The following is a 13,455-nucleotide window of genomic DNA, read 5'->3' on the forward strand; positions in this document are numbered from 1 at the left end:
CTATCTAATTGTGGAACATTTTTGTCACTCAAAAAGAAGCCCTGTACCCATTAACAGTCATCCTTATCTTTTCCCACCTAACACAGTCAGCCCCTGGCAATCACTAATCTATTTCTATCTCTCTGATTTTGCTTATTCTTTATATTTCCTATAAAGCATACACTATGTGGCCTTTTATATCTGGCTTCTTTCACTTAGCAAAATATTTTCAGGATTCACCTGTATTGTAACCGGTGTGTCAGGACTCCATTCCTTTTTATGGACAAATACTATTCCATTGTGAATGTATAGATATACCACATTTTAGTTGGATATTTGGGATGTTTCCACTTTGGGGCAGTTATGACTAATGCTGCTGTGAACATACACGTACAAGTTTTTGTGTGGACATGTGTTTTCAATAATCTTGAGTATATAGCAAGGAGAAGAATTGCTGGGTCATATGGTAGTTCTATGTTTAACTGCCTGAGGAACTGCCAGACGTTAAGAAGGATTTTGTATAAACACAGGATCATGTTCTTCATTTTGTTTCTAATCCTGGAAACTATGTCAGGATAACGATCTTAAAAAATCCTTAACAGAGGACATAAAATCCTGAAGAAAGTACATAAACTATAGAATAAAGCTTGTTGAAATGGTAAAAAGCTAGAGGTTTTGAAATACTGCGCAATTAGAAAGGGTTACTTAAGTCATTATTTGCCTCAATCCCTTAATCTCTCAAAAAATGACCCTTGATTGGTAGTGTTTTTTTTAATTTTAAAGTTTTGTTTTTGAAATAATTTTAGACTCCCAAGAAGTTGCAAAAATAACAGAGTTCATGTTCTCAGCTTTCCCCAATGATAACATGTTACATAACCATAGTACATTATTAAAACCAGGAAACTGACACTGGTACAACACTGTTAACTGAAGTACAGGCCAGGGGTTGCTTTTCAGTGGTTTTCCTACCACTGCCTTTCTGTGCTGCTTTTCTCCCCTCTCCTTCCAGGTTCTGTTTGGAGGTACCAGTTACTGACTCAGGTGTCGCTTCTGTCTGCCAGATGTGTAGTGTACCCACTTTATTAAAAAAGATGAAGGAAGACTTGGTGATGAGTGGATGAGAGGTTTGCTGTAGACTGAATGTTTATATCCCCCCGAATTCATAAATTGGACTCCTGACCCACGGTGTGATGGTTTGAGGAAATGGGGCCTCTGAGAGATGATTGGGTTATGAGGGAGGGGAGCCCTCCTGAATGAGATTAGTGCTGTAATTAAAAAGAGACCCCAGAAGGCTCTCTCGCCCCTTCTGCCTGGTGAGGACGCAGCAAGAAGTTAGCAATCTGCAACCCAGAAGAGGGCTTTCTCCAGAACTTGACCACTCTGGGACCCTGATCTTGGACTTCAGGCCTTCATAACTGTGAGGAACACATTTCTATTTATTGGCCCCAGCCCATGGTACTTGTTGTAGTAGCCCTGATGGACTAAGACAAAGTGATTTTCAAGGAAATGAAGGACTGCTAAGGCCCGGATGCTTGGGGGTAGACACTGTAGAGGCCGACTGTGTCTTTGGCTGGTTCATTCCTTGGTTCCGTTTGTCAAGGGCCAGAATTCTGGTGTGAGGAGTGAGGTGCACTGCAGTACAGCAGCCTTGTCCTAGACCAGCAAGGAAATTCTTTGGTTCTAGGTCTGGATTTGATTCTGGGGTACTAATTACCTTCTGCTGCGGTGAACAGAAGGGCTGGGTGCTAGTCCTATAAGGTGTGCTCTAGGGCCCTAATTCCTCACTCAGCTGCAGTCCTGTTGTAAAGTAGCTGACTTTAATGTTTCCCTTCTTTTTTCCCATTTCCACATAGAAGGGTAATTCTGGGGAATCAAAAATTGGTTATATTTATTTAGGGACAACAAGAGCCCTTTTCTTTTGAAATACTGCTTTGTTTTAACATTTGAACAAGAATCAGTCTTAGAAAAACCAGAAATTCTTGCTGGAATTTCTACCCTCACTCTCCAGAGATGTCTGCCATCTGATGTATGTCCCTAAGGAGAAAGTGAACACTTCACTTTTATTGAACGGAGGGCAGAGAGAAGGAAGCTTTAAAAATATGTTCAGGTGGAATGCTAGTTGATATGATTGCGGTGGGGGAGTCTACACTTGGGAACTGAGCAGCAGTAGGAATTCTGTGCAAAATACAGGTGGATCGGACTGTTTTGGCCACAGAGAAAGTCAGGACATGAAAGAGGCTGCTGCAGGCGTAGCTCCATATTCACAGGAGCGAGGTCATCAGCTTTTCTTTTGGGTGGCTTCGTCCCATTTCTCTCATCTTGCTGCTGGTCCCCAGGCAGGGATCGTGTGGAATGACCCCAGAAAGAAGGGGTGAAGCCACAGTGGGAGAAGAGCCTCTAGGAGTCTTATGTGGAGAGGGGGCTTGTGAGTGGGGCTGGTGTTCCCAGAAAGGCTGAGCACCTCCTGTACACATGGGTGGTGCAGGACCACATGGCAGAATGTGTTGTCAGAATGTGTCTCAGCATGTGTGGCTCTGGAAGTGTACCCAAAGAGGAAAACTGTTCCCAGCCCTTCTCTCAGCAGCAACGGCTCTTCACGGGCAGCCTCGGCCTCACCTTCTGTCTGCTAACCTTGGAGGCCTCCCTCCCTCACCGGGGAGTTGGTGCACCACAGCTTAGCGCCCACGCTGAGAATTGGCCCAGAAATGCCGGTCCCTTCAAGATCTGCTGACACAACATTCCATTATTGCCAAGGTGTGGAGGAGTTGGTAGCACTTACAGTCAGGCATGTTTGAGATAACAGTGAACCCTGGTTCTGAACACTCATGGTGTTTCCCTTTCTTACCCCTCACTGTCTGGAAAACTGGGAGAAAGATTTCTTCTAACGTTTGTGGCATCTCTGAAGGGGTGTTTTCTTAGTGACCCATTTCTCAGACTTTGATGCGAAGAGATTTCTCACTTCAAAGTAGCTGCCCTCTTAGCATACAAAGAGATCTGTATGTTATATCAGGTTTGTTTCTTTATCTTCATGTCCTCAAAATTTTAGTTAAATTTAATGCCCAAGACTAGTCCTTCACATTCAAGTTTCTGGCAGAATTTTTTTGCCTCTCTTTTTATCCCCACAAGAAATTGCATTAATAATTGACTTTTGGGGGAACTGAGGCAGAAGCTCTCCTTGTGTAGAAGCATTTGTATGGTGTTTACATACATTGTCTCCATTGATCCTGCCAGTAACTAACACCCTCCCGCTTCACTGACCCAGAAACTGAGCAGCGAGTTAGGAGCAGCCTCATGTCCCTGAGTCCTTGGTGACAAGGTCTGGATTCTAACCCAACTCCTGCTCTTCACACCTGGTGTCCACTTCTCTCCCCTAGGTGCGCCCTGAATCCAAACCAGCTCCCAGTTGTCTGGTCCTAAAATGCTCATCTGTTAATTATTCACAATCCACAAAAAGGTGGAAGTGGATTCAGGGTAAAAGAAGGTGTAGCCGGGAATGTGGGGGGAAGAGCCCAGGTGACAGAAAATGCAGAAGCCCCTGCAAAGAGCTCGTGGGACTGGGCAGAGGGACAGTTGCAGGCACTGCCCATTTGGGGTCTGGGTCTGTCTGCAGAGGCAAAGGAGGCTCTCCCCTCCCCCAGGTTCTCTGTCTTGCTTCTCCCCCACCGTCATGTGGCTCCAAGGCTGGGAGGGGCCCTGGGCAGGGACCTGCTCTGTCTCCCTGATGGGAACCAGAGACAGACATTGCAGCAGTCCTGGCTTCATTCTGGAAGAGATTTTGAGCATTTCTCTGTTTGAGTCATACTCTTGACAGTTTTTAAAAACAGGCTCATACCAACAGGCCGCCCAAACGACATCAATCTTGAGGCGCTAGCACAATATATGCAAAGACAGGTCAGGGCGAGCAGGCCCGGTGCTATCACTGAGGCAACAAATAGTAATTCTACTAATTGTGCTTCAAGTGTGCAGGCCTTTGCTTCTCACAAAACACTTTGCTCCCATGTGAGTGCTTCAAGGTGTTAATCAGTGCTGTGTTGTTATCTCCATTTTTCTGTGTAAGGAAATGGGGGCTTGGGTGTCACCCCTAGTCGAGGGACAGCTGCAATCAGGACTCAGTCGTTCGGGTCATTTGGCTCTCTGCAGCCTGGTTCCTGCTGTGTGCCTTGGCTAGGGTGGGACGGGGGAGAGGGAGCGTGAAGGATGGGGCCCCCTCTCCTGCAAGTTCCGGCTTCAGCTGGCTGGTCGTCAGCTTGAGGAGAGGGGGTGGTTTCTCAGAAGCGTGATGCTGGCACGCCAGGCCCGGACCCCCGGGCCACCTTCGCCAGTGCACCTCTGGACACCAAGAGTGCATCCAGATGTCAAACGTGTGTGGGCGGCTCTTCTACTGAAATGTGCAAGGACGTCTTGGGGGCTCTGAAAGGCTGGTCAGTCCCAGGGTAGATGGCATTACCTGCTATGATCTGCTTCTTGAAGTTGGTTCTGAACGATGTGTTTTTAGAGATTATGAAATGATTTAGGGTCATTACCCTGGCAGGAGCTCCCTGGTGGCGGTACTGGCATGGGCCTTCCTCAAGTCCTTCTGGGGCAGCACTGCAGAGGCCACGCCTCCTAGACCCTGGCTTTTCTCTTTGCTCCTTTCCTTGGAATTCCCTTTTCCTCTGTCATTGACTGTCTTAGTGTAGAGCCCAAATTTATTTCTCTTCTTGTGGTTGGTGGACAAATCTAGTAGTGTTTTATTTCTTTTTTCCTTCTTATTTTCCCCCCTTCTTTTTGGTGGTGCTAAAATTTGGACTCTCATTCTGTGTTTATACCTGTGATTTCTGATAATAGTGACAGTTGTCTGTGATGTCAAATCTGCCCAAGAACTGCATATATTGCTTGGTAGGTGGCTGGGAAATAGGTGACATGGCCTAAGCATAAATATTTTCACCCTTTAGGGGTGACTATCTTTGTGTCCCTACTCTCCCTTCCTTGTACGTCTCTCTCTTCCCCACCTTAGTTCTTGCCCACTCATGTCTGTACCCTCCTTTTATTAATTTCTTCCCTATTTCCTATTTCACACAATCTCCTCCCGGCCACATTCCCGTCCTTTCTCTGAAGCTGGCATGTGGTTGGTGGGCTCTTCTCACCCAGCATGTGTCCATGGCATTGTCTGGTGCACTGTCCACCAAGAGGAGTCTCTTTTGCCAAGAAAACAGAACACCACTGAGGAGACTAGTTGTGAAAGAGTTTCCATAAAAATGCTGAGCCAAGTGTTTGGAGGGAGAACCTAGAGCTTCATCCTCAGCACCCGTGCCCCTGTAGTCATTCTGCTTCCAGGAAAAAGGTTTCTGAGAGGCACACTGTTACTAAAGAAAAGTAAAAGACTGGCCAATGTTGAAAGCAAAGTCTGTGAGCAAAAACTGGGAGCAGTTTGGTTGACCTGTAACGCGCACGGCCTCTCTGTTGGCACAGGCGACAAGACTGCCTTCCAGCTGCAGGTCCGACAGGTGGAAGATTACCCCGTGGACTTGTACTACCTGATGGACCTCTCCCTGTCCATGAAGGATGACCTGGACAATATCCGGAACCTGGGCACCAAGCTCGCCGAGGAGATGAGGAAGCTCACCAGCAACTTCCGGCTGGGGTTTGGGTCTTTTGTAGACAAAAACATCTCTCCTTTCTCCTATACGGCACCGAGGTACCAGACCAATCCGTGCATTGGGTAAGTGACCAGCTGTCCTTCCGTTGGGTATTTAAGGGTGGTGGAATGGAGTAGTAGGAAAACTCAGGCCAAAGAAGGGACCTAGGGAAGGTGCATATAGGATGGGAACCAGGCTCAGATGTGTGATTTGATTAACTATGACCCGGTTCTGGCTTCCCCATGTGTGTGGAGAAATGAACTGTTGCAAGATTATGTAAAGATATGATGATCATAACTCATTTGATTTCCTGCCTTTCTGATGGCCCCACCTTCTACATTAGTAGATTTTAGAGAATATTGTCAGAACGTGATGGACCCAGGGAGAGGGAGCAGATAGAATAGGTAGACTTTCCCCTTGTGTGGAGTGACTGAAATGCATTAGGATAAGCGAATTTGAATTCAAAGTCTGTCGCTGGTGTTTATGTAACTAACTATACCTTACCTTGACAAAATGAAATGAAAACACCGTGTTTTAAAGGTATGTTTTTTTTCCTAACATAAGTACTTGAATTAGGAAATATTTGGCAAATTAGTAGAAAACAGGTGCTCCTAACTGCTGCAATAAACAAACCCAGGAGTACATAGAGGCTCAAACTCAGTAGACATTCGTTTCTGATCCAGATTGGTCTCTGGATCAGTGGACATCTCTCCTCCAAGCAGTGACTTGGGGACCCAGGCTCTGTCCTCCTGGGCTCCATGTTCCCCACGTGGCCTTGCAGGTCGTCATGCCAGGAGGATGCTCGCCGTACGGGCTAGGACTGAGCGGCCAGTGTATCAGACAGGACTGAGTTCTCGCATGGAGCCTGGGAGCTAGTTTATCTGTGCCTGGGAGGAAGAGGAACTGGGATTGGTGAATGGGTCTCTGCCACGGTGTATTGGGGTGGGGGGTGGGGGGTCACATCCTTCACCTACCCTAACACCAGTATGAGGTTGGTTTAAATGTCAGGATGGTGCAGTGTGACCACGTGAGTGGAACTTCCAACTTTTTCTTGCCTCATCTCCACATTCAACTTTAGTTAGGCTTTGGGATATAAGGCCCTAAAATAGTCCCTAGATAAGAAATCGCTAAGGCTTAGGTTCTTACTAAGTGTCAGGCACCATACTAAGTACTTCATATGGATTGTCTCATCTAAATCCCATAACAATTTTTTGAGGTCTCTAAGGTAGGTGTGAGCTGTATTTTTAAAGATGAGGAAACTGAGGCTTAAATACCCAAGATGACACAACTAGGAATGGGTAGACTTGGGGTGAGAATCCAGACAAACTACTTCCGAGTCTGCATTTCCATTAACAGGATGCTTGCTTCTCCCCATTCGAACCACACCACCACACAGATGCTGTACGTGCGTCTGAGTTAAGCCCCATTCCCAAACCAGCTGACCCTCCTGGTCCTGCCCCAGCGTGATGCGCAGCTGTGCTGCAGCGGCCCAGCACTGTGACAGTTTACTCCTCTCCTGTATAAAATCTGATGCGGGTCAGGCTGCTTTCTGTGCCGGCTCTCCTCCAAGAGGTGACTTGGGCCCAGGCACCTTCCATCCTCTGCTGTCCTTTTCAATCCTTGGTCTCCTTGGCTGTCCCTGAGCCCCTTCTGCAGCCCCTGAGCCTGCCTGACCCCCAGCTCACCTTTGGTACCTCGACAGCTCCCAGCCCTGGGTTGGGCTGGGTGGTTAGGGTGAGGTAGTATTCGAGCTGGGAATACATGTTCTTCTGAATCCTTCCTGATGTTTCTTTACTCTCCCAGAAGCTTATTTAGATCTTCACTAGGGGTTGGGAGCTGACACAGTGGTGGAAAAAACAGTAAGATAAGAAAAAAATTTAAATATAAATGAGATTCTAAGTTCCTTAACCGTGAAGAGGCACTAGGTGTCAAATTTGCTGGGGTTAGCGTCCTCCTGGCCACAGGTGGCCGCTGACATTATTATTACTTTTGTCCTGTCCCCGAGGCCCTTTCTAGCCCAGTCCCAGGGCCGCAGGCACTGTTGTTGGAGTTTTGCTCCTTAGCAGAGACAACAGCATTTTGACTAAAATTTTTTTCAGTCTGTCCAGAATAGCGATTCTATCTGCTTCTGTTCACCTTTGCCCTCTGATGGGGCCCAGACAGGCAGGCTGTGTCTCCACTTCCATTTTCCTGAGGACCATCCACTTACTGTGAGAAGCAAGATTGGAAGCTGGCAGAGGATGAAGGACTGGCTCTGGGCACTCAGCATTTGCTTATTCAAGGTTATTACACACTACTTAGTCAGAGCTCCTTTTCTAAGCCTTAGAAGGCAGAACTAGTTGTGGACAGTAAAAGTCTTGGCAGTGAGGTACACTGAAAAACAGGTAAGACAGGAAATCCATGACGAATGGGAGTTTTGCAGGAAACATCAGGTCTAAGTTACACAGATCCCTCTTCTCTAAACTGTGTAACGCTTTGGTGAGCCACTCTGTGGCTCAGTGAGCAGGCTGAGATTTACCTCCTGTCTGGACGCCTGGACCTGTGCAGAGTCCTGGGTCTCCTTGCAGATGCACCACTGCTCCTTGGGGAGAACACTGCAGGGTGGCTGTTCCTGTGCCCAGGCCAGCCTGCATGTGCTTTTTTTTTTGCCTAAGCTTTAATGGCACTATAAATAAGTTACCAACCTTTAAGAAATAGAAGATTTAACAAAGAATAACCAAGATTTCTAAGCTTTCTCAAAAAACTGGGAGGTCTGGTAAAGCCAGCCTTGTCCCACATGTTGTTTGGCTACCACAGTCTCTAGCACTCCTTCTTGTCTCACAGCTGGCCTTGTTTACTTTCCGAGTGTGTTGGCAGACGCTGTCTGTGATTCTTGTCCACTGTTTTCCTTCAGTTAATGTGAAGAGGAAGGGCACAGCGTTCGTCTCAAGTTCCAGTGGCACCTTCAGGTAGATGCTTCTCTCCCCTGTGGTGGTGGGAACAGCAGAAGCAGCCCCCAGTAGGTTTGGGGAGATGGGGAAGTCAGGAGGAGGCACTCGACCTGCAGGACATCTCAGAGAAAAGAGAGCTGGTTTTTCATGGGCCTTCCCTGAGGTTTGTCCTTTCTTCTCTGCTCCAGATGTTTCTGCCAAAGAATCAATCTTAGAGTCACCTCTTCCCACCTTAGAATGCAGCAGAAATACCAGACATAAGTAGTACCAGCGCTGCCATAATAAGAAAAAAGATATGGAGTAACTTAATCATCAGATTAAGGAGCTGTTCAATTGCCATTCTGAGTACCAGCAATAGTGTCACTGGGTAGAATCCCATGATACTCACTAGTATCGGATTTGAAGGTTAATCCAGAGTGTTACTTCTGGTTCTGAACACGTTTTCTTTTGTTAGAAGTATTGTACAGTGGTTGAAATGCATTTCATACATGTCTCATTTATTTGTGGAATCCAAAAAAGCCAAACACACAGAAACAGAGAGTAGAGTGGTAGCTGCTAGGAACTGGGGCATGGGGGAAATTGGGAGACATTGTTCAGAGGGTACAAACTTCTAGTTACAAGAGGAATATGTTCTGGGGATCTGACATATAGCATGGTGACAATAGTTAACACGATACTTGAAATATGTACTTGTATACTTGAAAGTTGTTAAAGAGTAGGTATTAAATGTTCTCACTGCACACACACAAATGTAAATACATTATGTAAAAACTTCTGCAAGTGAGCTGATAGATTTCATCCTTCATCATTTATATTTTTTCTTACCCTTTGTTCATTTCTTCCAAAAGGTCATAGTACTCCTTCGCCACCTTGAAATGTGTTTCTTTGTTGTAGCTGGGCCTATCTTGTGGCTAGTGAGACTTCTGCTGTCTTGTAATGGTCTCCCTCCTCTCTGGTGGCTTTGAATATTTTCCTGTGCTATTCATTCTGTAATGAAATGCATGCCAACGTGTCTAGGTTGGACTGACTTTTATTTTCATTGCTTAGCCCTTGGTCTGCTTGTTAAATCTGAGAATACATCTTTATTCTTGAAGATTCTCAGACATTCTCTTCTACTCCTCCTATCCCCTTCATTTTCTTCCTAACACTGCTGGGTGTATGGGGAGCTTCTCATTCTAAATGTCATGTTTCTTAATTTTCCTCCCATAGTTTCTACCTCTTTCTTTCTGTTAGCCACATAGTAGGACATTTCTTCCAGTTTACTCTTTTGTTCTTCAGTTGTTCAGTCTGTACACTGATGTTTAACTTTTGAATTTCAGTGACCGTTTTTTTAATTGATTCTTTTTCAAGACTTCTGTTTTCATAATATTTTTTTTTTCAGAGCCTTCTGACCTCCCCCTGACTCCCCAATAGTGTCCTGTTCTGGTCTTTGGTGTCTATTCCTTCCTGTCCTTGAATGTGTTAAATATCCTTGATTTAAAGTACTTCAGGTCATTCTTTTCTATTTGTTGAACTGCAGATCTCTCAGTTTGTTAAATTTGCTCACATTCCTTCAGGGTCGTTTGTTTCTCTAGCGGGCTGTCACCTTTCCGCTAGCCTCTTGAGCAGAGGTGGGTTTCCATGGGCCCACCTGCCCCAGGTGTGCTTTGCTCCCAGCAGGGTGGTCTTCCATTGGCTGCTGCCAGGATCGCCAGGCCTTGCTGGGATTTCCTGCTCGGTTCTCCTTTGGCATTCCTTCACCATAAAAGCAGAGAATCCTGACTTGCTCAGGCCTGGAGTTAGAATTTTTATGCATGATTCATCTCACTCTTGGCCCAGAGTGGATCTTCTTCGCTTCTTTCCCAGGCCAATGACTAGAAATTTTCTAGTTTTGATTGTAGTGACAGGGCAGCGCTTTGTGGCACTCAGCTTTATGCAGATAGGCCTAGTGCAGCGCTCGGCCTTGCACGGCCTGAGGCTTAGCATCCGCCCTTGTTAGAACCCTGCCCCAGGCCCGCAAGACCTTGCTCAGGCCCTGACACATTGTGAGCTCTTTGGCATAAGCTTCTGCTCCCTTCCCACCTAGTCTCTGAGGTCCATTAACTGGTTGAGTAGTTTGCTCTTCATTTCTGCGACCTGTAATTTCCCTGCTCAGCTTCCAGTCTTGGCTACATATTCACATTTTAAAACATTATGTTTTATCCAGCGGTTCTATAGGTTTATAATGAGAGGAAGCTCTTTCCATGGCAGGTGGATCCGCAGTATTGCCTTGGAACATTCGGTTGTTTTCTGGATTTGCCCACATCTAGTGTCTCCAAATTTGATTCATTTTTTATATGCACATGTTCCCCAGGCTCTTTATGTATTTTATAAACATATATATTTTATTTACTTTCCTGGTTCATAAACCTAATTTACTAGCTCCCTGTGTGGTCCCTTTGATACAGGCATGAGACCCCCAGACACTCAGACCTTCAGGTCATTCAGACAGCTCTTCCAGGGGTTCAATTGAATAACTAATTTCAGGTGACACTGTATTCCAGTGAGGATGGAGACACTCAACAGGATCTGTGTGCCAAAGAGGACGATAAGGTGACTGGTTTGGTTATGGTAAATTCTCTGCAATGAGAATTTCTCTCTGGCAAACGTTTTCCACTTCCTGCTTACTTAGTAATAATTCTCTGCAGTAAAAATGTATCTACATATTGCTATTTGCAGGAATGAAAGGGAAGAACTTAAAAAAAAATGCAGAGCTAATTTAGCTGAGCTTCTCACAGCTTTTTTGGTTTTCTCGTTGAAAGGCAATTAGTATTCTGTTCCTCCACACTTTTCCTCAACCAGCTTGATCAACTGTGACAATAAACACACACCCGAAGTGCTAAATCAGGGACCAGAACAACACAGAAGGGTGTGGTTGCTTGGAGGCAGAGAGAGGGAAGTGAGAGTTTGTGTGTATTTACTTCCTCCTGCGCCCATCCACTTGTCCAGTAACCACAGATGGGACCTCGGCTCAGTCCCTTCCTCCAGCTGGGAATGTAATTTCCATGACCCTTCACTTCATGGCAAAATGAAAAGTTTGGGTGGCCAGAGGTACAGGTCATAGGAGAGTCTGACCTGCCAGGCACAAGGTGCAGTGGAAGATCTGGGAAGGAGGGTGGAGGGAGACAAAGGAAAGGCAAGTGGGGAGGGCCTGTAGCTGCTGCCCCCTGCCCGGAGGGAACCGTGGCCGCTGTGGAGGACTGTCCAGAGCCGGCTTGCTGTGAGTGACTGTGGTTGATCGAGCAGGTGCTGTACATCCCGAAGGAAAATGGAATGGCCTCTCAGAAAGCTGAAGATTGCCTCCACTGGGGAAGAGAGGAGCCTGTCCACACCTGCCCTGGCGCCCACTTCTTGGCAGCAACAAAGCAGGATCCCCCAGAAGTTGCTGGGCCTGTTTCTTCTCCCATGCACACAGCTTGAATTGGGTCATAAAGACTCACCCAGGCCTCTTTCTTAGTGTTTTTCACCTTTTGATCTGAAATCAGAAAGGCTTCCTTCACAGGGCCACAAACCTGCACAGTCTTCTTCCCCAGCCTCTTGGCCCGTCCTTGCCCTTAACCCCTGGCACTGCTGCGCCACTGGTCTTCTCTGCACTGGGTCCTCTGGGGTCCCACCTGCCGCCAGGCTCTTGCATGTGCATTTCTCTCTGGCCAGGATGCTCCCTCCCTCTCCCCTTTTACTGAGTGAACCTATTTGTGAAACCATGTAAGGCCCTCTCTTCCTATTTCACTGGCTATAAATCAAGCAGAAAATCTAACTCTGTAGCTGGGATCTAACTTCCTCCAGGAAAGGGGCCACTTGGTATCTCTACTACAGACTGAAGGTGAGATCACCCAATATTTCAGGAGAAAAACATGGCATTCACCTACTACTGAGATGTGACACTTCTTTACAAATTTCCAGATAGAATTTTCCATTTGAAGATAGTTTCTGGGTGACTTTCATTGTGTCTAGGAGAGCATTTACCATTGCCGTATTTATAGATTGGTGAAGAGGCCGAACATTTCATTCCTGTTCCATTTAGCATTTGCTCCTGTGGTGGTCTCTGAGTAGGTTGACAAATATGTAAATGGAATGTTGGTAAAACTTACTTCTCTGTGTCCCTTGGCACCTGCAGCAGCACAGCTGGTGTGAGAAGCCAGCTTCCTAGAGGACCTCTGTTCACCTTGCCCTCACTCAACATTGCCCACCTTCCTCAGCCGAGAAGAGCCTTCCCACCATATGTCCTCAGCCATGGTGCCCGTAGCAACTGTCCCTTGCATCTTTCACGGTGCAAGTCAGGTTGCCTGCATGACATCTTCCTCTGACCATGGTCACCACTGTTATCTCTAGTACTTTGCACCATTTGTCCATTCCACTCACTCACAACCTGGGATGTGCCATCTTGCCTGCAGGTTAAGGCTTGATGTTTGGAGAGCAGGGGCTGTGTTATTATTTCTCTTTTTTTCTCCCCTCTGTGCCATCCCAGGGGCACCTGTAGGTCCTGGGTAAATATTCACTGGTGCTGCTCCAGGCGCTCAGTGAATGCACAGAGTATGTAGCTATTTAAGATTTAGAGACAATGATGGCAAGTGACTCTTCTCTTCTTTCTTTCTAGTTACAAATTATTCCCAAACTGCGTCCCCTCCTTTGGGTTCCGCCATCTACTGTCTCTCACAGACAGAGTTGACAGCTTCAACGAGGAAGTTCGGAAACAGAGAGTGTCCCGGAACCGTGATGCCCCCGAGGGGGGCTTTGACGCAGTTCTCCAGGCGGCTGTCTGCAAGGTAACTTCCTTTCTGCTCCTGTCCCTGCTTGGGAGCTCAAGGAAGAGAGCATTGGCCTGGGGGTTGGCGTGCCTGCTGGAGATGGCAGATTTTGAGTCACCCCCGCTTGTGGCTACGGTCCACTCTTACATCAAAGGGTGAGCT

At 46.7% G+C, this 13,455-nt stretch overlaps 1 protein-coding gene across 4 annotated transcripts in view; it reads left to right on the forward strand.

Moving 5' to 3' along the window:
- Positions 1 to 13,455, forward strand: part of ITGB5 (integrin subunit beta 5) — a 140,965-nt gene that overhangs the window by 30,333 nt on the left and 97,177 nt on the right. For all 4 annotated transcript variants that reach the window (XM_073231521.1, XM_073231522.1, XM_037012982.2 and 1 more), the window contains exons 4-5: positions 5,431 to 5,680; positions 13,143 to 13,311. In XM_073231521.1, the coding sequence (XP_073087622.1) occupies positions 5,431 to 5,680; positions 13,143 to 13,311 (419 nt within the window). The remainder of the gene's footprint in view (positions 1 to 5,430; positions 5,681 to 13,142; positions 13,312 to 13,455) is intronic.

Source organism: Manis javanica, chromosome 3, assembly GCF_040802235.1.
Source record: "Manis javanica isolate MJ-LG chromosome 3, MJ_LKY, whole genome shotgun sequence".
Taxonomy (NCBI): domain Eukaryota; kingdom Metazoa; phylum Chordata; class Mammalia; order Pholidota; family Manidae; genus Manis; species Manis javanica.